The sequence below is a fragment of the Gorilla gorilla genome, chromosome 6 (genome assembly GCF_029281585.2).
Source record: "Gorilla gorilla gorilla isolate KB3781 chromosome 6, NHGRI_mGorGor1-v2.1_pri, whole genome shotgun sequence".
In the NCBI taxonomy this organism is placed as follows: Eukaryota; Metazoa; Chordata; class Mammalia; order Primates; family Hominidae; genus Gorilla; species Gorilla gorilla.
In genome coordinates this window covers 55,251,755-55,272,389 of record NC_073230.2, presented here as the reverse complement: position 1 = coordinate 55,272,389, position 20,635 = coordinate 55,251,755, and the positions used below count along the sequence as shown (strand labels likewise).

Below are 20,635 nucleotides of genomic sequence, written 5' to 3'. Positions count from 1 at the left end.
TCCCCTTGCCCCTCACCCTTCATGATCATTTTCAACAGCAGTTTGGGATAATTTTAAGACTGAGTCAACATAAGTTGTGGTACATATATGTATGTATATTCTATATGTTGAAATATTTTGCAGCCATTAGAGTAACAAAGCAGAAACATGATAAGTTGCCTATTTTAATACTAGTTAACAATAGCAGAGTATAGAATTTATGTATAATAGTATCTCAATTATGCTAAATGTATACAGAAAAGAGACTAAGGGATTCATGAAAACATTGCAGTGGTTATCTTTGAGTGGTGGCAGGGGTAGTGACTTTTCCTACTTCCTGGCAACTTTCTGAAATTTCCAACAGTCTTACACTATTTCTACGACTTTCATCATAAGATAGAGCTCCTTGTCCTTGCCCTACTGACAAAAGGAAATCAAAGGAAAAGCAACACCCCCGTGTGGCCACCATGGGCCACTGTGGACTTGTGTGTGCCTCAGGACGCTCAGAGCTGCAGTTCTGCACCGAGTCACTGTGTCTTTAGCACATGGTGGTGATTTTCTTTGTCCAAGCACCAAACTTAATTAGGGTTTTGAAGGTGCTTCCTCCTTAAGTGCTGCCTTTCCAGGAGATTGTCTCTGAGGTGTTGTCCGCACGGTGTGTGGGAGATGGCTGGCTGCACTCTCCAAACTGGGATTTTAACCTGAGTGGGGAGATTTTGGCAGCAGCTTGGGCCTAGGACTCCTGTTTGCGATCTCACTGGACTGCGGCCCTCTCCACACAACCTGCACCATCAGCAACTCAAAGACCTTTCTAGAATTGTCACCCCAGCTGCAGAAGAGCAGATGAGCCCCTGGAAGAAGAGGCATCACATGGGCAGTATAATGCTTTATTTTTTCTTCCCAGTGAAGGAAGTTGATCCTCATGCTCACTGAGTTTTAGGAAAGGGTCACCCAGCATGTTCTTTACTCCCAAATGAAATGTATTGATGATGAAAGAAGTCATTGTGAGATGGCCTCAGAAGGTTTCAGGAAATGGAAACTGAGGAAACTCCCCTTTCTTGTTGCAGATCATGGATGTGGGCTGGCCAGAGCTCCACGCACCGCCCCTGGATAAGATGTGTACCATATGCAAGGCGCAAGAGTCCTGGCTGAACAGCAACCCCCAGCATGTGGTCGTCATTCACTGCAGGGTGAGCGCGCCCCTCTCACATTTGGGGGTCTGGCTGGGCTTCAGCCTTTGGAGTTGAGATGGAGACCAATGCTGCATCTGAGCACATTTCCGCTTTGAGCTGGTGCGATGTGCTCCTTATGGGTTTGTCTTTAGGTTTTCCTACTTGCTCTTAAAGAAGGAAACAAAGAGTTATCACACTTCCCCAAGTTTGGCTTTAGAATTTATAGGATTGTGGTCCCTGAATGTGTAGCTGGACATTTGAAACTGTTGACCCCAAATTGACCACAATTATGAGAGCAAATCATTTCATTTTTATTAAATTTTATTTTTCATGGAAAGCCCTCCTTTTCAAAAGAGCTATGTATGCCCTTTTCAGATGGACTGTGTCAGACTTTCCATGCCGTCTTGAGTTATGGTAATCAGTTGATGGACTAGATGATGGCATGATGCCATTGCAGTAAACACGTCGTCCTTTCCACGTGGAGCCATTGCAGTGCAGGCATGGCCTGTGCATCTTCACAGAGTGGCCAGGACTGTCTGTGTGTCAGCCCCAGCAGTGTTGGTGGATGCCGGCAGCCCAGGTGCATAGCTGGTGGGCACTCATCCTCCTGGCTGCATCGGGTTCCTTCCATACTTTCTCCTCCCACCTCCTGGGATCTTTCCTCTTAATTCCCAGTTTTCTCATCTGCTTTGTACTGCTCCTCAAATGTGATTGGTGTTGAAAGGGGTTGGACTGAAAGCAAACTCACTGAGGGGTAAGTGTGTGAAGCTTAACCCTCCTGCCAGAAACTTACTATTAGAGAAAAGCTCTTATCCCAGTCACACCTTGAGTCAGGGAGGAATCCTTTGGGAAAGGATGTAGCCAGTGGGCTGGGGTCACTGTTCATTAATGGGCAGCTCCCTATTTTGTGTGTTTGACAAAGCATTCTTAGGACCATCAAAGTATCTAGGAAGTGTTGACGGGTTCAAGATAGAAATGTTTTTTTTTTTTCTTCCGGACTCTTTTACACTAAAAAACTGCACAGAAATCCATTGTATTATGGAATTTAGTTTGAAAGAAGCTTCCCTTTGAGTTATATTAGACTCTCAGTATATCTTTCCTGCAAAGGCACTAGGTAGGCTGGCTTGTGGATGGTGTTTACAGCTGTAAGGCATATGATGACCACTTGATGTGCAGAAAACTTCCATCAGGGGCACACAGATGTTATTTGCTTCTCTCTGGTGTTGTCTCTTTCCTCACATCTAACTTGATCATATTTTCCCCCCAAATGGACAGGTACACCCATTAGGACCACCAAATCGTCTATGATGACCTGATCTTTTCAAGTATTATTTTAGATTATGGATCCTTCACCCAAATTGTGTTTTGGTGCAAACTAAGAGAGAGAAAGAGAGAGAGAGAGAGAGAGAGAGAGAGAGAGAGAGAGAGAGAGAGAGAGACAGACAGACGGACTTTTAAATAAATATAATTCTTGTTAATTAAAACAACCTATGCTTTTCAGGCTTGGTGTGGTGATTTTGACACAGTGAGCCTGATATTGATGGATCATCATTGCCCAGGATCAGGTAGCAAGCTGTTCTAAGCAGCATTCCTGACCTGTGAGCCTGGGCCCAGTAGCAGCACCTGTGGAAAGTGCAGGTTCTAGGGCACACCCAGACCTGCTGCTTGCTGCATTGTCATAAGTCTCTTGGAGTTGCTGGACTTGAAAAGTGCCATCCTTGGCCATTTATTCCATTTTAGTTGTTGTTCACTTCAATTTTTTAAATGAAATTGAAAGAAATGATGAGATTATTTAAAACATATGGGTCCTAGTGGGGACCACCTAGAGCTTTCTAAAATGCATCCTTTTGCTAAGCAACTTTCGGCTTTCTGGACAGCTCTTGTTAGTGGAATTCATGGGAACATGTTGAAACTTCTCAGAAGTGATTTGCTAATGGCTTGCCCTCTTCTGGTGCCATGTAAACCATTTTTGAAACGCTTAGAAATTGTGCCCTGAGAGATAAGCCCTCTTTTAATTTGAAATTGCTGATGTCGATGTTAACAGAAGTTCATCATCATCACTGCGGGGGTGAAATCGCTGACATTTGACGAAATCCGCCTGCTTTGCAGAATGCGCGTTTCCTTCCACACATGCCAGGAATTTCTAGCATAGCTGGGCCTGTCTCAGCCTGGGCGGGAACAGAGTGAGTGAGGGTCGGTCCTGCTATGCTTCCCGTTCTGCCGTGTGATGCAGAGGCTTGTGTTTGTGTGGGTGTGTGCAGTCTCCTCCTCACCCCTCCACACCCTGGTTATTGACTGACCAGAAATGGCCTGCAGTTCTTTTGGGAGATTTCATCCACACCATACCTTTTGTTTCTGAGTCCATGGTGAAGAATACCCATGGAAAATTGTGCAATTAGTGATTCTGTGATTTTTGTTAAGAACAATTCCAAGTCCAAAAGAATGCAGCTTGCACTAAAACGTAACAGTCCATGAGCCTATCGTGCCCTCTTGTGTTTCCTACATCCTGTGAGATAAGAGCTGTATTTACATGAACATTTTATGAAGATGTCCTACTTCAGTTCCATACGTAGTTTGAGTGGAACATGGCCACCTCCATCTGTTCACGTACATCCATGGCTGCTTCCACCCACACAATGCAGGGGTAGGTTTGAATGGTTGAAACAAGACCTTGCAGCCTGCAAAACCTTAAATACTTACTATTTCATTAAGAAAGACCTCATATCAGGGTACTGCTGGCCTTGTAAAATGAGTTTGAAAGTGTTTGCATTTCTTCAGCTTTCTGGCAGAGTTTGCATTAGTCTGTTTTCTGTTACTTGTAACAGAATATGTGAAACTGGGTAATTTGTAAAGAAAAGGAATTTATTTCATATATTAATATTTATAGGGGCTGAGATGTCCAAGCTCAAGGGGCTGCGCCTGGTGAGAGCCTTCTTGCTGTTGGGGGCTCTGCAGAGGTCCTGAGGCTGCATGGGGCATCACATGGCAAGGGGGCTGAGGGTGCTAGCTCAGGTCTCTCTTCCTCTTCTTAGAAAGCCACCAGTTCCGCTCCTGTGATAACTGGTTAATCCATTAGTTAATTAATCCACAGATGTATTAACCCATTCATGAAGGCAAGGTTCCTCATGACCCAATCATCTCTTAAAGGCCTCACCACTCAATACTGCCACATTGGAGATTAAATTTCAACATGAGTTTTGGAAGGGGCTAATATTTAAACCATAGCGAAGTTTTCTTTTTTTTTTCAGTGATGGAATTCATCAGTTAAGTGATCAGGTCCTGGGCTTTTCTTTGTGGGAGAGTTTGTATTACTGATTCAATCTCCTTACTTGTTATTGTTTTGTTCAGATTTTCTGTTTCTTCATGATTCAGTCTTAGTAGGTTGTATGTGTCCAGGAATTTATGAGTTTGTTCCAGGTTATCCAATTTATTGCTATGTACTTGTTCATAGATTTTTATGTTTCTTTGTGTCTTAAATGGCATCAGTTATGATGACTGCTCTTTCATTTCTGATTTTGAGTTTTCTCTTTTTATCTTATCTAGGTAAAGATTTGTCAATTTTGTTAGTCTTCAGAAAACCCAACCCTTAGTTCTGTTGATCTTCTCTACTGTTTTTCTAGTCTCTCCTTTATTTGTTTCTGCTCCGACCTCTGTTTTTTCCTTCCTTTGCTAATTTGGGGTTTAGTTTGTTCTTTGTTCCTTCAGGTACAACATTAGGTTTTGTGTTTTGTTTTGTTTTTTGAGACGGAGTCTCACTCTGTCACCAGGCTGGAGTGCAGTGGCGTGATCTCGGCTCACTGCAACCTCCACCTCCCAGGTTCAAGTGATTCTCCTGCCTCAGCCTCCCTAGTAGCTGGGATTACAGGCACGTGCCACCACACCCAGCTAATTTTTGTATTTTTAATAGAGATGGGGTTTCACCATGTTGGCCAGGATGGTCTTGATCTCCCGACCTCGTGATCCACCCACCTCGGCCTCTCAAAGTGCTGGGATTACAGGCATGAGCCACCGCGCCCGGCCTGACATTAGGTTTTTTTATTTGAGAGTTTTTTGTCTTTTAACATAGGCATTTATTGCCATAAACCTTCCTCTTACAACTGCTTTTGCTGTATCCCATAAGTTTTGGTGTGTTGTGTTTCAATTTTTGTTCCTCCCAAGATATTTCTAAATCTCTCTTCTGACTTCTTTTCTTTGACCCAGTAGTTATTTAGGAGTATGTTGTTTTATTTCCATAAACTTGCGAATTTTCCAAGATTCTTCCTGTTATTCATTTCTAGTTTCATACCACTATGGTCAGAAATGATACTTGAGGCCAGGCACGGTGGCTCATGCCTGTAATCCCAGCACTTTGGGAGGCCAAGGCGGGCAGATCACCTGAGGTCAGGAGTTTGAGACCAGCCTGGCCAACATGGCAAAACTCCGTCTCTACTAAAAATACAAAAAAATTAGCTGGGCATGGTGGCATGTACCTGTATTCCCAGCTACTCGGGAGGCTGAGGCACGAGAATCGCTTGAACCCAGGCGGTGGAGGTTGTAGTGAGCTGAGATCATGCCACTGCACTCTAACCTGGATGACAGAGGGAGACTCCATTTAAAAAAAAAAAAAGAAAAGATACTGGATATGATTTCAGTCTCCTTAAATTCGTTAAGGTTTGTTTTGTGGCCTAACATGCCATCTATGCTGGAGAACTTTCTGTGTGCACTTCAGAAGAATGCATATTCTGATGCAATGTTCTGTATATGTCTGTAAGTTCTATTTGGTCTAAAGTGCAGGTTGAGTACCCTGTTTTCTTACTGGTTTTCTGTCTAGGGGATCTGTCCATTGTTGAAAATGGGGTACTGAAGTCCCGTACGGTTGTGGTATTTCTATCTGTCCCTTCAGATCTTTTAATATTTGCTTTATAGGCCGGGCGCAGTGGCTCATGCCTGTAATCCCAGCACTTTGGGAGGCCGAGGCGGGGGGATCACCTGACATCGGGAGTTCGAGATCAGCCTGACCAACATGGAGCAACCCCGTCTCTATTAAAAATACAAAAAATTAGCTGGGCATGGTGATGCATGCCTGTAATTCCAGCTACTTGGGAGGCTGAGGCAGGATAATCGCTTGAACTCGGGAGGTGGAGGTTGCCGTGAGCCAAGATCGTTCCATTGCACTCCAGCCTGGGCAACAAGAGCGAAACTCTGTCTCAAAAAAAAAAAAAAAGAAAAGAAAAGAAAAAAAATACTTGCTTTATATATCCATAAATAGTGCCACAAAAGTGATTGATAATGGGGTGAATGTCACCACCATGTGTGCCTGTTTTGGCTGAGGTGTTGTTTCTTTGTAGGTGAATTGCTGTCAAATATAGTTTTATGCAAGAGGTATGCTAGTAGCCATACCGTTAATAATTGCACGTGCCAGGATTCAGCTGCAAAGAGTGTATCAAGTGCCCGCATTGAGTATCTGTAAGGCATGCTCTTGACTTTCACTGACAGAGAGAAGGATGCTCCTGGGTGACATTCATGTATGACTGGGCTTATCAGAATTGTGACTTGAATTTGATCAGTAGTTTCTTCTCAAGAAGTTAGGGAGCTACATATTAGAGGCCCTGCCTTTTTGGCTTTATATGATTCCAGATCAGGGGTTGGCAAATATTTTTAAAAACAACCAGATTAGGCCGGGTGTGGTGGCTCATGCCTGTAGTCCCATAGTCCCAGCACTTTGGGAGGCCGAGGTGGGTGGATCACAAGGTCAGGAGATCGAGACCATCCTGGCTAACATGGTGAAACCCCGTCTCTACTAAAAATACAAAAAATTAGCTGGGTATGGTGGCGGGCGCCTGTAGTCCCAGCTACTTGGGAGGCTGAGGCAGGAGAATGGCATGAACCCAGGAGGCGGAGCTTACAGTGAGCCGAGATTGTGCCACTGCACTCCAGCCTGGGGGACAGAGCGTGAGACTCCGTCTCCAAAAAAAAAAAAAAGAGCCAGATGTATTTTACACTTTTCAGTCCCCATGGTCTTGCTGCAAATACTCAAACCTACCCCTGCAGTAAGAGTGAAAGCAGCCCTGGATGTAGGTAAACAGATGGGAGTGGCCATGTTCTAGTCAAACTTTGTGTTTGGACACTGAAATCTGAACTTCAACACATTTTCACATGGCATGGAATCTTATCTTTTCAAAATTTTTTCTTAATAGTTAGAAAATGTAAAACTAACTCTTAGCTCACAAGTTGTGGGAAAGTAGGTAATGGGCAGAAGTAGCTCCTGGGCTGTGGTTTGCAATCTGCTGTTATAGGTTGTAAGAGTATGTTCTAGAAGGTGGCACTCTGTGGCCCTGGGTGAAGGTGGCCTGTCCAATAGTTTCTGCTTCTCCTGCTGGTGTTGCTGGTCTGTGGGCTGGGCTGTTGGTGTCTGTGGTTATGGTCTGAGTGAGTCCTTTTCCAGAACTTCTGCCTGGGACAGTGGTTCCTCTATGTGTAATGAGGGTGGGCTACGGGGGTGTATGTGGAGCTCAGGTGCTGGCAGTGCTGCCAGTGAGCTGGAATATATGTCCCATCATGCTGAGCTGTGTTTGCAGCCCTGATCATTGTCAGCCCGTGAGCAGGCAGGCGTTCACTTCTGTCTGACCTGGATAATTAAGTCATGCTAATTGCCGCAGCTCCTGGCACAGTTTCTTCCAGCCTAATTGGGTAAAATGACAGGCAGCTGCTGTGTTGGTCTGCCCTCCTGGGCTTCTACGGCTGCTCCAGTTAGCACCCGCTCTTACTGTTTGCACCCAGCGTGCAGGTTCCCTGTTGCAGAGACTCCAGTTGCACTGGGTACTGACTTTCCCAGACAGGAAGGCTGTGGGTAATGCTGGCCTTACCACCAAAGCAGGCTCTCTATTATTTTGTCCACTAGTGAGTCTTTTCCTGTTCTAATTACATCTCTGCTGTGGGATTTCAGAGAAAATCAGCTGATCTTTTGTCTCCTGCAGGGCGGGAAAGGACGCATAGGAGTGGTCATATCATCCTACATGCATTTCACCAACGTCTCAGCCAGGTAGGATGAAGATGTCAGCTCGCTGTCTTGAGGTGCTAAAAGCTGAGCCTGCATGGAGCTGAAGGCTGTCTGCGCGGGAGCTGTTCTGGATACCAAGGGCTCGGCTGACCTGTGTTTCCCATCCCCCAGTGCTGGGGTGGTCAGTGCCTGGAAACCCAGTTTCCAGTTAAGCGTTTACACTTGTGAAAGTGGCATTTTCCAGGTTGGGTGACTATGTGTGATTGATTCTAAGTACTTCCATGGAGGCATTAAAAAAATAAGTGGCCCCACTGTCCCTTGTTCTTTAATAGAGAATTCTCTAATAAAAAATAACAGAGATAAAAGTCACCATTATGAAAAGAACAGAGTGGTCTCACTAAATCAGCTCATACCTTGTATATAATGATGATGACAGCCACCTCTTTTGCAGGCCCTGGGCCTCTGGGAAGTATACTGATTATTTTCCTTTTCTCCCTGAATTCTCCTAACTAATCCATGAGGCAGTTACTATCATTCCCATTGCATGGATGAGGGAGGTGAGGCTCAGAGGAGCCAGGCAGCTTGCTCATGATCTCACAGCCTAGGAGTGGAGAGCCAGGTCTGGGCTGGTTTCCATGAGATGGAACTGTAATCGTGGAGACTTTGGTGGAGGTGCCACTCGGGTCCCCTAAGCCAGACATGACACAAACACAGCAGGGCCACAAGGACCTCAGCCCTGTGCCCATCCTTCTGGCCCTGGGCAGCTGTGGTGTACACCCGGACCCTTCCCAGAGTGCAGTTCTTCACTCTCGCTGAAATGCAGTGCAGAAAATATTATTTATGGGGTCTACATTTGCATCTGCCCTGTCTTCTCAATGGCCTCTTTGTAAAACCTGAACTTTCCATTCTGAGGAAATAGAAGCCTATTCATATCAGCCGATAAACCTTTTCCTTTCTAGCACCAAGGAGTGAAATTTGACTTTCTGAATGTTTTCTCTGGAAACCAACTGGGGAGTTGGTGCCTGCCAGGGAGGAAACCAACCCCCAAGTGAAAATCAGATACCCTCTTGGTGAGAATAATCATCGGTGTGTGTGTGTGCCAGGAAAATCGAGATTCCTGGGCACATCCATCCCTCAATGATGCCAAAGACATTTGGTTGGTGACTAAACATAGCCTGGCTGGTTCTGGACAGAGACCACCTGAGCACTTCTGTTTTTTTTTTTTTTTTTGGCAGAGTCTTGCTTCGTTGCCCAGGTTGGAGTGCAGTCGTGCAATCTTGGCTCACTGCCACCTCTGCTTCCCGGGTTCAAGCGATTCTCCTGCCTCAGCCTCCTGAGTAGCTAGGATTATAGGTGTGTGCCAAGATGCCCAGCTAATTTTTTGTATTTTTAGTAGGGACGGGGTTTCACCATGTTGGCCAGGCTGGTCTTGAACTCCTGACCTCAGGTGATCACTCGCCTCGGCCTGCCAAAGTGCTGGGATTACAGGTGTGAGCCACCACGCCCAGCTACACCTGAGCATTTCTATCCCCAGCAAAGTAGTACTGCCTGAACCGAAGTTCCATGCACTGTGGATAGTCCCGGATTTTTTTGGGAAGGGTAGATGTCTTAGGGCTAAAAACACACCTTTGACACTCTTGGTACAAACTCTGTTTTCTCAATAGTCAATATGTATTTCAGCTGCATGTGTCAGGCAATTTACCTGAATCTCTCTAAGCCTCAGCATCCTTACCTGGAAAATGATGGTAGCTCTACTTCCCAGAATGTTGTGACAGTTCAACATATGTTACACAAAAAGCACTTAGAACAGCATCGGTACTCAGGTATTGGCTATCATTAACGCTGCTGTGATTATTAGGAGTAATAGTATTAAGTGCCTTTCAATTAAATGGGCTGATACCACATGCTTTTTGTGACTTGATTTTCTACATTAATATCATTTTATATGCATCATTTCCCGACATCATTTCAGTGGCAGCATAGCACTTTATTCAATGGATATGTTATGTATTTAAGCATTTGTTGATTTTGCCTATCCAAGTTTCTTCCAGTTTTGTGTATGTGTGTGTTTAAGACGGAGTCTCACTCTGTTGCTGGGGCTGGAGTGCAGTGGCGTGATCTTGGTTCACTGTAACCTCCACCTCCCAGGTTCAAGTGATTCTCCTGCCTCAGCCTCTCAAGTAGCTGGGATTACTGGTGCCCGCCACTATGCCCAGCTAATTTTTTGTATTTTAAGTAGAGACGTGGTTTCACCATGTTGGCCAGGCTGATCTTGAACTCCTGACCTCGTGATTTGCCCACCTCGGCCTCCTAAGTGTGTGTTTTTTTTTTGTAATTTAGGTTGCTTCCAGTTGTTTTCTACTGCAAAGCTTGCCATGATGAACACATTCTTATACATATATCTTTGATCATTTCTGCAGTGTTCCCTCTTAGATTATATTCCAGAAGTAGAGTAATCCCAGATAGCACAAGCACACATTTGAGATCTTTATCACAAACTACAAACAGAAGAAAACAGAAACTTCAAGTCACCAGAGAAGAACATTCTTGTATCAACACCATAAAAATAAGAGTTATAAAGACAAAACCAGTACTAATATTATTACTACTACTCATATTACTATAGAAAATAAACATTGGTCAAAATGTATTCTCAGCATTTAATAAAACAAGTAAATTTCAGAAAAAGGAATGCTTAAAAGTCACTGGGAGGCTGTGGAGCTGCAATCTCCTGCTCAGTATGTGATGGACTTGGTGCTAAAGTGGGCCCTTCTGTTTGTGACTGCCCCACCAGCACAGCCCCTTGCCTAGCAAATGCACGTAGCAAGTTGTCCGTTTTATAGCATTCTGTGAAAGTCAAATCACACTCAACTTACTTTTGAGTATGTTTCTTTTTCCTCCTGCCTGTCTCTCTACCAGTATTTTTATGAAATCCGCAGTGCTTATGTACATCATTTTTCTAGAGGGGCATAGACACATTTTTCTAAGTAAGGGGCCCACTTTATCAGGTGTTGTTGTTGTTGTTGTTGTTGTTGTTTTGAGATGGAATCTCACTCTGTCACCCAGGCTGGAGTGCAATGGTGTGATCTCTGCTCACTACAACCTCCGCCTCCCGGGTCAAGTGATTCTCCCACCTCAGCCTCCCAAGTAGCTGGGATTATAGGCACCCACCATCATGCCACGGTAATTTTTATTTTCAGTAGAGCTGGGATTTCACCCTGTTGACCAGGCTGGTCTTGAACTCCTGACCTCAGGTGATCCGCCCGCCTTGGCCTCCCAAAGTGGTGGGAGTACAGGCGTGAGCCACTGCACCCGGCCTATCAGGGTTTTAAGGAAGCATTTGGCCCAAATGAGTTGGAATTGTTAAGACACTGCACTCATATTCCAGGATTTGTGCTGAGGTCATATCAAGAAATCCCACGAATGCCCTGCTGTGAGATTTCTGGAAGTTTCTGTCAGACACTACCTGTGAGCACTGTGGACCTGGCATTGAAGGTCAAATATATTGTTAGAAAGCAGGGTTACTTTCAGTCACTTCAAAAACAATGCTGCAGCCCCGAGGCCTGAGACACCTTTCCAATCCCAGTGCCCTGCAGCCTTCTCAAGCCCAGTCCTGGGAGTGACATGCTGGCAGGGCACAGGCTGGCCCACTTGTGTCCCGAGGGTGCCTCTTGGGACTTCATGGGGGTGTCCGTTGACTCTCCTGCCCTGGGTTGCTCCCTGCATCCTTGTGGTCCTGAAACTTGAGTCTGCCTGCTTGTCTTGCACAGAGCCCACTTAAAATGGTCTTCTTTATTTAGGACGTAGGGTGGCCAAGGGACAGTTTTGGACACCAGCCCTACCACCTGCCTGCTGAGAAGCCTCAGTTGGTTCTTCTGCAAGCTGGGTATTCAGCACTCTTAAGAATAATATCTTCAGATAAGGAGCTGTTATTTCAGATGAGAATTCTGACCCTGCACTGTGGCTCCCACTTTGAGCACAGCATATTCCTGCGGGGCAAATGAAGTCTAACAAGAGACAGGTGGATTGGGTGTGCACAGGTGCAGCAAAGGGTGAAGCCCCTTGTGGGAGCTGGTCGTTTTGAACAGCCATGAGACACATCCCCCGTCACGTACCCACGTGGTGTGGGCTCCATTGAGTTAACTCTCTTTCTCTCTCTCTCCCCTTCAGCGCCGACCAGGCCCTTGACAGGTTTGCAATGAAGAAGTTTTATGATGACAAAGTTTCAGCTTTAATGCAGCCTTCCCAAAAACGGTATGTATAGATCCCCAAAGCCAGAGTGAAGAGGTGAATGAAATTTTACATATAAAAATGTGAAAACAGAAGAGGCATCTCCTCTGTCCCAACACCTAAATGAATAGTATTCTTGGGTCATGCCAAAGACTGTGAAGGTGGTGGGGAGACTTGTCCCTCCCAGAGGTTAAGGACTTAGCCATCCTGCGTGTCTGTGGTGAGAGACAGCCCCCTATGCTGCTGGCTTGCACTGACAGGTAGAGGGAGGACTTGATCCAGTTGGCATTTTCCTCTCTTGCAGTGAGTGAGTTTTGATTTCCATTATTATGTTGGAACTTGGTTCTATTGGCTAGACCAGGGGTCAGTGAACTCTCTCTGCAACGGACTAGAGAGTGGATATTTTAGGCTTTGCAGGCTACAGGATCTTTATCGCAACTGTTCTAACATGAAAGCAGCCCTGGGCAATATGGAAATCAGGGAATGTGGCTGTATTGCAATAAAACTTTACTTACACAAACACATTAGCAGTTGCACTTGGCCAATTCTTGTAGCTCATCAGTTCCCTGAGGCCACGGAGTATTTTTCTGTCATGCTGCCCATCTCTCCCTTCTCTGCTCCTGGGCGTGGCCCCTGGAATGAGCTCAGTAAGTGATGGGGAATAGTCATGGTGGGGTGCAGAACTTTCTCCTTTTGCTGCCCGCCCCAGCAGGCTGAGGTCAAGAACCTGAGCAGGGCTGGCTGAGAGGCAGTGAGAAGGACCCACAGCTGGCTCCCCATCCAGGTGCACTTACTTCCTCCACAGATGGTGACACTTAGAGCCAACCAGGTAGCTCCATGGCATATTTCAAAGCCCACAGCAGGGAATTTGTAGGAGAATTGCCAAGGTGATTGCCAAATGGTGTTCCGTTTTGGAGACAGGTAGTTGCACACCCGACCTTGTGTATGCAAGTTTTGATGCCTTGTATCTGTTTTCTCCAGTGCAACTGAGGGCTATGTCAGCAGACATGGGGGTAGACGGGCAGAAAGGGATTTCAAACATCACCAGAGGCACCTTTTCCTTTTGTCTTGCTATTTCCAATGGCATGGCTCTGTTTCTCTTGAAACCAGATGTGTTGGAGGAACATGGGCTAGGGTGTGGGACCGTGGTCAGCAACAGGGCCCACATGCAATGCAAGTTGCATGCAGAAAACCTAGCATTTTCTAAAATATTTTAGATAAACAGTCACTTGGGTTTTTTTTTTTTTTTGAACCATTAAATGTTATTTCTTTGTTGAACAGTTTCCAAAATCGTGACATTCATATGACCTCCTGCATGGAAAATGAGGTGTAAATAGGGAGTAACCCATGCAGAATGCTTGGCACACAGGAAGTCCAGCTGTCGTCTTTTCTTTTTTTTTTGTTCTTATTTCTTACGGCACCAGCAGCTTGTTTATAACATTAAAAGAATATGGGAAAAGGGGGAAGATATCTCCTCATTTTCTTTTCTTTCTTTTCTTTTTTCTTTTTTTGAAACAGAGTCTTGCTCTGTCACCCAGGCTGTAGTGCAGTGGTGCAATCTTGGCTCACAGCAGCCTCAACCTCCTGGGCTCAAGCAATCCTCCCACCTCAGCCTCTTGAGTAGCTGAGACTATAGGCGCACATCACCATGCTCAGCTAATTTTAAAATTTTTGTGGAGACAGTGTCTCACTGTGTTGCCCAGGCTGGTCTTGAACCCCTGAGCTTGAATAATCCTTCTGCTGTGGCTTCCCAAAATGCTGGGATTGCAGGTGTGAGCCACCATGCCCTGCTCTTCTCACATTCCCATGCCCAGGGTTTTCATGTGTCCTTCCCGTCATTGCACATTTGAAGCCAGAGCATTTGCATTTTTTAATGTTTGCTGGATTCAATTTTACATTCCAAGGTTAATCCCTCTGCTCCTGAGATTAGGGAAATGCCCCTTACTCCTTGCTCTTTTCTTTTTATTTTGACCAGAGCCTGCATGAAAAGATGCTCACCAAATGGTAATCGAGCATGTAAACGAATGAATGCATAAGATAAATCTGGAGGAAAGTTTGAGACCAGAAGAACGTGTGAGGACAGCTTGTATGGGAATAGGCTCTGTGACGGGAGGCTTCTCTGTTGTCTTGAATGGCCTGGGGAGTGGGATGGGTGCACTGCAGGCTGTTTTAGGACTGAGCTCAAGAAATCATTTTAAAGTCAAACTCGTAATAATCACTCTTGAGAATAATTAATTAGCAAGGAATTTGTGACGGGGAAGCTCAGAAGTCTCAACAGCAACTCTGATGAGAGGTCAATCTTTGTTACCTTGTTTGTTACACTAAACGCCATGGAGCAGTTGGCCCATGGAGCTGACCCGTAAAACTTACATGTGCCCATGTAAGTTTTCTGTTTTTATACCTTCCTTGTCTTCAGCAAATCATGAGAAGCAGCTTGTTGACACCCCAGTGTGGCCTCCTGTTGGTGCTCATGACCACCATTGTGTTATTGAGGCACCCCTGAACTTCCTTCCCTAAACTTGGAAGCCTTCCTCTTTGAGAAGTAGTTAAAAAGAAATACTGGGTGTGGCACAGTGACTCTAGCCTGTAATCCCGATTCTTTGGGAGGCTGAGGCAGGACAATCCCTTGAGTCCAGGAGTTTGAGACCTGCCTTAGCAACACAGGAGGAAGACCCCATCTCTATCAGAAAAAAAAAAAAAAAAATTAGCTGGATGTGATGGCACACACCTGTAGTCCCAGCTACTCTGGAAGCTGAGGTGGGAGGATCCCTTGGAGCCCAGGAGTTGGAGGTTACAGTGAGCTGTAATTGCCCCAATGCATGCCAGCCTGGATGACAGAGCTAGACCCTGTCTCCTCCTATGCCCCAAAAATCTGGGTAAAGTTTTGGTTTATTATCAGCATCATGGAAATAATATTAAAATTATTAATGTTTCTGACATCTGTTTTCTTTTCTGGCTTTCCTTTTTTTCTGAGAGAGTTGAGACAGCAGCACACGTTTCTCGGCCCCATCACTGAGTTAATGGGGAAAATGACAGGTAGCCAGTTGTTTCTTTGGGGAGCTGATCTCTCCTGAGTGTTGCCTGCCAAGGTGACCCTGGGAGGCCCCACGTGGGAGTCACCTAAGACCATCAGTCATGTTGTCTATGCACATTTGGGTGTCCTTTGAGGTAAAGGGAAGACAGACCAAACAAATGTCTTGGCATGCAGATATCAGGATGTCCTAGAAATTATCCTATATAGTGTTACTGGTGGAAGGTATCCGAGTTACCAGCAGTGAATCCATAAGGGTCTGCAGGAACCTCAATTCTTGCCTGCTCAGAAGAAAGAATTTGACTGAGGGACATAAGGCAGAAAAAGAGACAGAGACAAGTTTCAGAGCCAGAGTGGAAGTTTATTTTAAAAGGCTTTAGAACAAGAAAGAAAGGAAAGTACGCTTAGAAGAGACCCAAGCGGGCACATGAAGGTCAAGTGTGGTGTTTAACCTTGGTCCTAGACTTTATAGGCTGGCCCACTTCCCATGTCTTGTGCCCCTTTCCCGTGATTCTTCCCTTAGAGGGGGCTGCCCGCATGCATAGTGCCCTCCTTTTGCTTGGGAAGTGAGCACATGCAGTATGTTTAGGAAGTTGTACGCATGCCTATCTGAGGGTTTCTTCCCTTTTCTGGTGATGTACCCTGAGAAGGTCATACTCTGCCATTTTTTCTGTTAATGCACGTGCCCGAGAAGTTGTGTCTCCCTGGAGCCTGCATTCAATTAACAGTGCAATAGGCGTGGACCATCAGGAAACGGCCTCCTCCTGGCACCAGCTGCCAGTGTATCACTTTCAGAGAGGCAATGTGATAATTGCCGAACCATTACCCCACATTCTCCTAGTGGGTGCAGAAAGAGCCCTCTGCTGCCCTGCTCATGCCTGTCTAACTGCCTGTAAAAATGGCATTATTTGATTTTTCATATTTCTGTCATTTTTGACACAGTACCTCAGGTGCCTGAAAGAATACTTTAAAGATACAAGGAGAGTAGTTTTCCACATTCTCTAAAGGATGAGGCTCCTCAGATAGTCTCTGTAACCGACAAATGGGTTCATTATTCAATGCCCAGATAGAGCCGATTTACCAAGACAGGGGAATTGCAGTAGAGAAAGAGTTTAATTCATGCAGAGCTGGCTGAACAGGAGACCAGAGTTTTATTACTACCCAAATCAGCCCCCTGGAAAATTTGGAGGCTAGGGTTTTTCAAAGATATTTTGGGGAGAAGGGGGTGGCTAGGGAATGGGTGCTGCTGAGTGGTTGGGGGTGCAATTATAGGGGAAAATGACCCTCTTGCCTCTGAGTCCACTTCTGGGTGGGGCCGGAGAACAGTTGGCAGGTCAGGTAGAGCTGTCAGTTGTCAGAAATGCAAAAGCCTGAATAGACATCTCAAAAGGCCAATCTTAGGTTCTACAATGGTGATGTTATCTCTAGCAGTAATTGAGGAAGTTGCAAATCTTGTGATCCCCAGAGTAATCTTTTAAGTCTATACCTTGGCAGAATTCAAGCCTCTGCTTTCATCCTCCCAATGTGGTGGTCTTGCATTAGTTTTACAAAAGTGGTTTAGTTTTGGGCTATTATCATTTAAACTATAAACTTTACTTTCTCCTAAAGTTAGTTTGGTCCAAGCCCAGGAATAGCCAAGGGCAGCTAGGAGGTTAAAGGCAAGATGGGGGTTGGTTACATTAGATCTCTTTCACTGTCATACTTCTCTCACTGTTAAAATTTTTGCAAAGGCTATTTTACTTCATGCCCCTGTGGCCCCTCCCTGCACATCCTCCTTGCTGCCCACAGCCTGCGGAAAAAGGGTGACCATTCCTCAGGGAGCCACACACTTTGCCTGGGCCCGGACATCCCCTCTGAGTCACCAACTCTGTGGGCAAAGCCACCTACACTCCGGCAGCATACCTCAGGAGAGCAGAGGCTGTGGCAGATGTGTTGTGGTCTACTCTGACCCTTATGTCCATGCAACTGACTCATGTTTGCAGCAATTCCAATGTGTAGGTCTCATTATTCTTCCCATTACATGAGAGGGAAGGGAATGCTCAGCAGAACGTTAAGAAACAGCCCAGGCTTGACTGACACCAACAGGTGGCCCAGCTCACCTTTCCTGGCTGGTTGGTGCTGCCCCTGCAGCCATGGCTGACTCTGTGAGTGCTGGGAATGTAGAATGAGTAAGCTGTTGGGAAAGATGTCCTGTGACGATGGTTCCTGTTGCTTGGAAAAGTAACATTTGAATGCTGATTTTTATGCACCCACCATTTCAGACAGATTTAAGCTAACGTCTAGTGCAACTCAAATGTTTAGGGAGATTTATGGAGATTCCAAATGGAAGTTTTTGCTGTTAGAAGTGGCGGTGAATAATGCAAGGGACAACTGAAAATTTCAAGCTGCTTTTATGTTCGTTTACTTACAAGTTTAAAAACGATCCTTTAGTTTTTAAAATGTACTCACTGGTTTGAGAAGAAGCATGGAAAACATCATCTCCAGGGAGTTATTTCCTAAAAAGAAAGAAAAGATAGCAATGGGAAAATAATGGAGCTGTTTTTATAAAGTATCTGGTTTCTAATCTTTCCAGCTCTGAAAACTGTGTTGACTAAGTAGGAACATTTTATTTTGGATAAGGCTGTTGGGATGGTCTTTAGAGGGCATCTGATACCCTACAATTGATTCATTTATATCTACCTTTAATGCCACAGATAAATACTGTGTATACGAAGTTAAAGTTGATCCTTTCCATAGTCAGCTGGATGAACTAATTGTGCAATTCTGTCCTATTATGTTCATTTCCCCTTCTTTTCTTTTTTTACTTTGAGACAGGGTCTTGCTCTGTCACTCAGGCTGGAGTGCAGTGGTGCAGTCTAGGCTCACTGCAACCTCTACCTCCTGGTTCAAGCAGTTCTCATGCCTCAGCTTCCTGTGTAGCTGGGATTACAGGCGCATGCCACCATGCCCAGCTAATTTTTAAAATTAATTAATTAATTAATTAATTTTTTGTAGAGACAGGATTTCAGCATGTTGACTAGGCTGGTCTCAAACTCCTGACCTCAGGTGATCCTCCCACCTCAGCCTCCCAGAGTGCTGGGATTATAGGCATGAGCCACCGCGCCTGGCCTCCCTTATTTTCATCCATACCTGAATGTTCTGTTCTTTGGTACTGATGGTAGTTCTCTAAGAAGTCACTCACAAACTCAGGGCTATTACCTACGTTGGCTATCTGTCTGCAGTCTCATAGCATTCACTACAGCTTATATTTGCAGTGAACTTTGTTGTTTTTATAAGGCATTGCTATTTTTTAAAAAATGTTTTTTAAAAGCATGCTTTTATTTGGGATTTTGAACAGTATGTTGGTTTTTTTTTTGTTGTTGTTGTTAATCTTACCTTATTAAGAAAGCATGTGAAGGAAGAAAAAAAATTACATTTACCTTAGCATTTTATGTCTTTAATTTACCTGAAAATATGATGCATAAAAAGTTGTTTTCTGTAAAGGACAGATGAGAATTATATTCCAAGAGGTTACTTTTTGATTGGTTAAGCTACCACCTGAGCAGCCCTTTGTAGACTGACCTGGGAGGTGATGACTGTTGAGAACTGGTTTTGGGGAGAAGACTCTGGAGTCCTGGGTCCCAGGCAGTGACAGCCTCCTTTCCTTCCCCTCTGACCACCACTGGGCTTGTGGCCCTGGACTTTGGCCTTCTTTGGGAGCTCGTGGCAAAACAAAGTTCTTCTGCTGTCAGCTTGGCCCTCCTCATCTGAAGGAAATACTTCTCGTGCTTCGTCTGGTGTCAGGGGCAACAATTTCGGCCAGGCCACATCAGCAGAAATGAAGCTCTGTGACCACAGTATGGTACAAGACCTGGGTCAGGGAGAGGCCGTGGTTTCCCGGAGGATGGCTGTTTGCCCCTCATAGGACCTTGGCGCTAACTCTGGGCTTAGCTACTTGGACCCCTTATGATGCCATGAACAGGAGCCCCTCAGGCCCAGCGCTCCAGAGCCTTCCATGTTTGCAGGAAGTCATAAAACAAACATCGACTTCACCTAGATGCCTGGTCCAGGTGCACATGGGGCACTGAGAACACCCCCAGGGAACAGGTCCGTCTTAGCCGCGTGGTCACTGCAGCACATGGCCAGGCAGTGTGGGACTCAGGGTGCCACTGACAAACCGGACAAGCTGAGGAAGCTGATTTCCCAGTGACCAGGGCTGCCCCGTGCTGGAAGGAGGGCGGAGCTGCCCCAGAGGAGGTGACTCAGGCCTCTCAATCCGGGCATTTGTGGTTCCTCACTTTTACTCAAAACCAGGGAGCCAAAGGACCCATGAAATCCACAATGCGTAAAATTTGCATGATTAAACATACACAATTCATGCATTCCTCTGCCTATGTACAACTGAGGGTGAGAAGTCTTGTTGCCAGGGTAGAAAGTACCCTGCAGGAGAGGCGTGTGGGAGCTGCCTGGAGGTCCACTGAAGTCTGGTCATCGGCCTCACAGGGTCCCCACGTCTCCAGGCTGAGCGTCTGTCCTCTGTGACTCTTGTGAGGTTTTGCCCTGTTCTGAGAGAGCAGAAGAGAAGGTTGCTGCCAGGAAGATGGAAATACTGACATGCCCTGTTTCTCACTACGAATTGTAACTGAACTGAAGCAAACTCGCTTTTCTAACATTTTCCTAGTGGGTGGACTATAAGTAGGGCTTTCCTTTTTTGGTAATGTTTAACAGAAATCTTCTCTTGTTTAGTTTGTTTGTATACAAATTTAACTGCTTGAATGAGGGACTGGGTGTGAATTGCCAGCGTAAGTGAGAGACTTTTTTTCTTAACACAAGGTCCGTGATGGCCGTTTCTGGCTTGGGGTAGGATGGTTGTAGGTGCTGGCAACACAGTCACCTGCCACTGCCTGCCTCAGTCTGCCGTGGCAGTAGAGAGATGCACAGATTGTTAAATATTGTGGGATTTTTGATTGTTTGGGTTTTTCTTGCAAAGAGTACAGTACTTTGGTGGAGACAGATATGGAAACACAGATTCCATGCAAGGTGTTGAGGCTACAGTGGAGGTTGTGTGGGTGAAGTGGCCATGGTGAGGGACCTCAGGGCAGGGGCCACGCCAGGCAGGGCACCAACAGGCAGGACAGGCCAGGGAAGTGTCAGAGAGCTTGGCAAGCCTCCGGCTCATCTTGTGGTCAGTGCTGCCACGTCATGCCTCATGAGGACCCCAGCAGTCAGATGCTCCTAGTGTAGAAGCTTCCCTCTTGACCACCA

The 20,635-nt window shown here is 45.6% G+C and overlaps 1 protein-coding gene across 3 annotated transcripts in view; it reads left to right on the top strand.

Moving 5' to 3' along the window:
• TNS3 (tensin 3) overlaps nucleotides 1-20,635 on the top strand; it is a 307,051-nt gene that overhangs the window by 145,656 nt on the left and 140,760 nt on the right. For all 3 annotated transcript variants that reach the window (XM_019031413.4, XM_031012945.3, XM_055347356.2), the window contains exons 8-10: nucleotides 1,047-1,169; nucleotides 8,108-8,172; nucleotides 12,301-12,384. In XM_019031413.4, coding sequence (XP_018886958.3) covers nucleotides 1,047-1,169; nucleotides 8,108-8,172; nucleotides 12,301-12,384 — 272 coding nt within the window. The remainder of the gene's footprint in view (nucleotides 1-1,046; nucleotides 1,170-8,107; nucleotides 8,173-12,300; nucleotides 12,385-20,635) is intronic.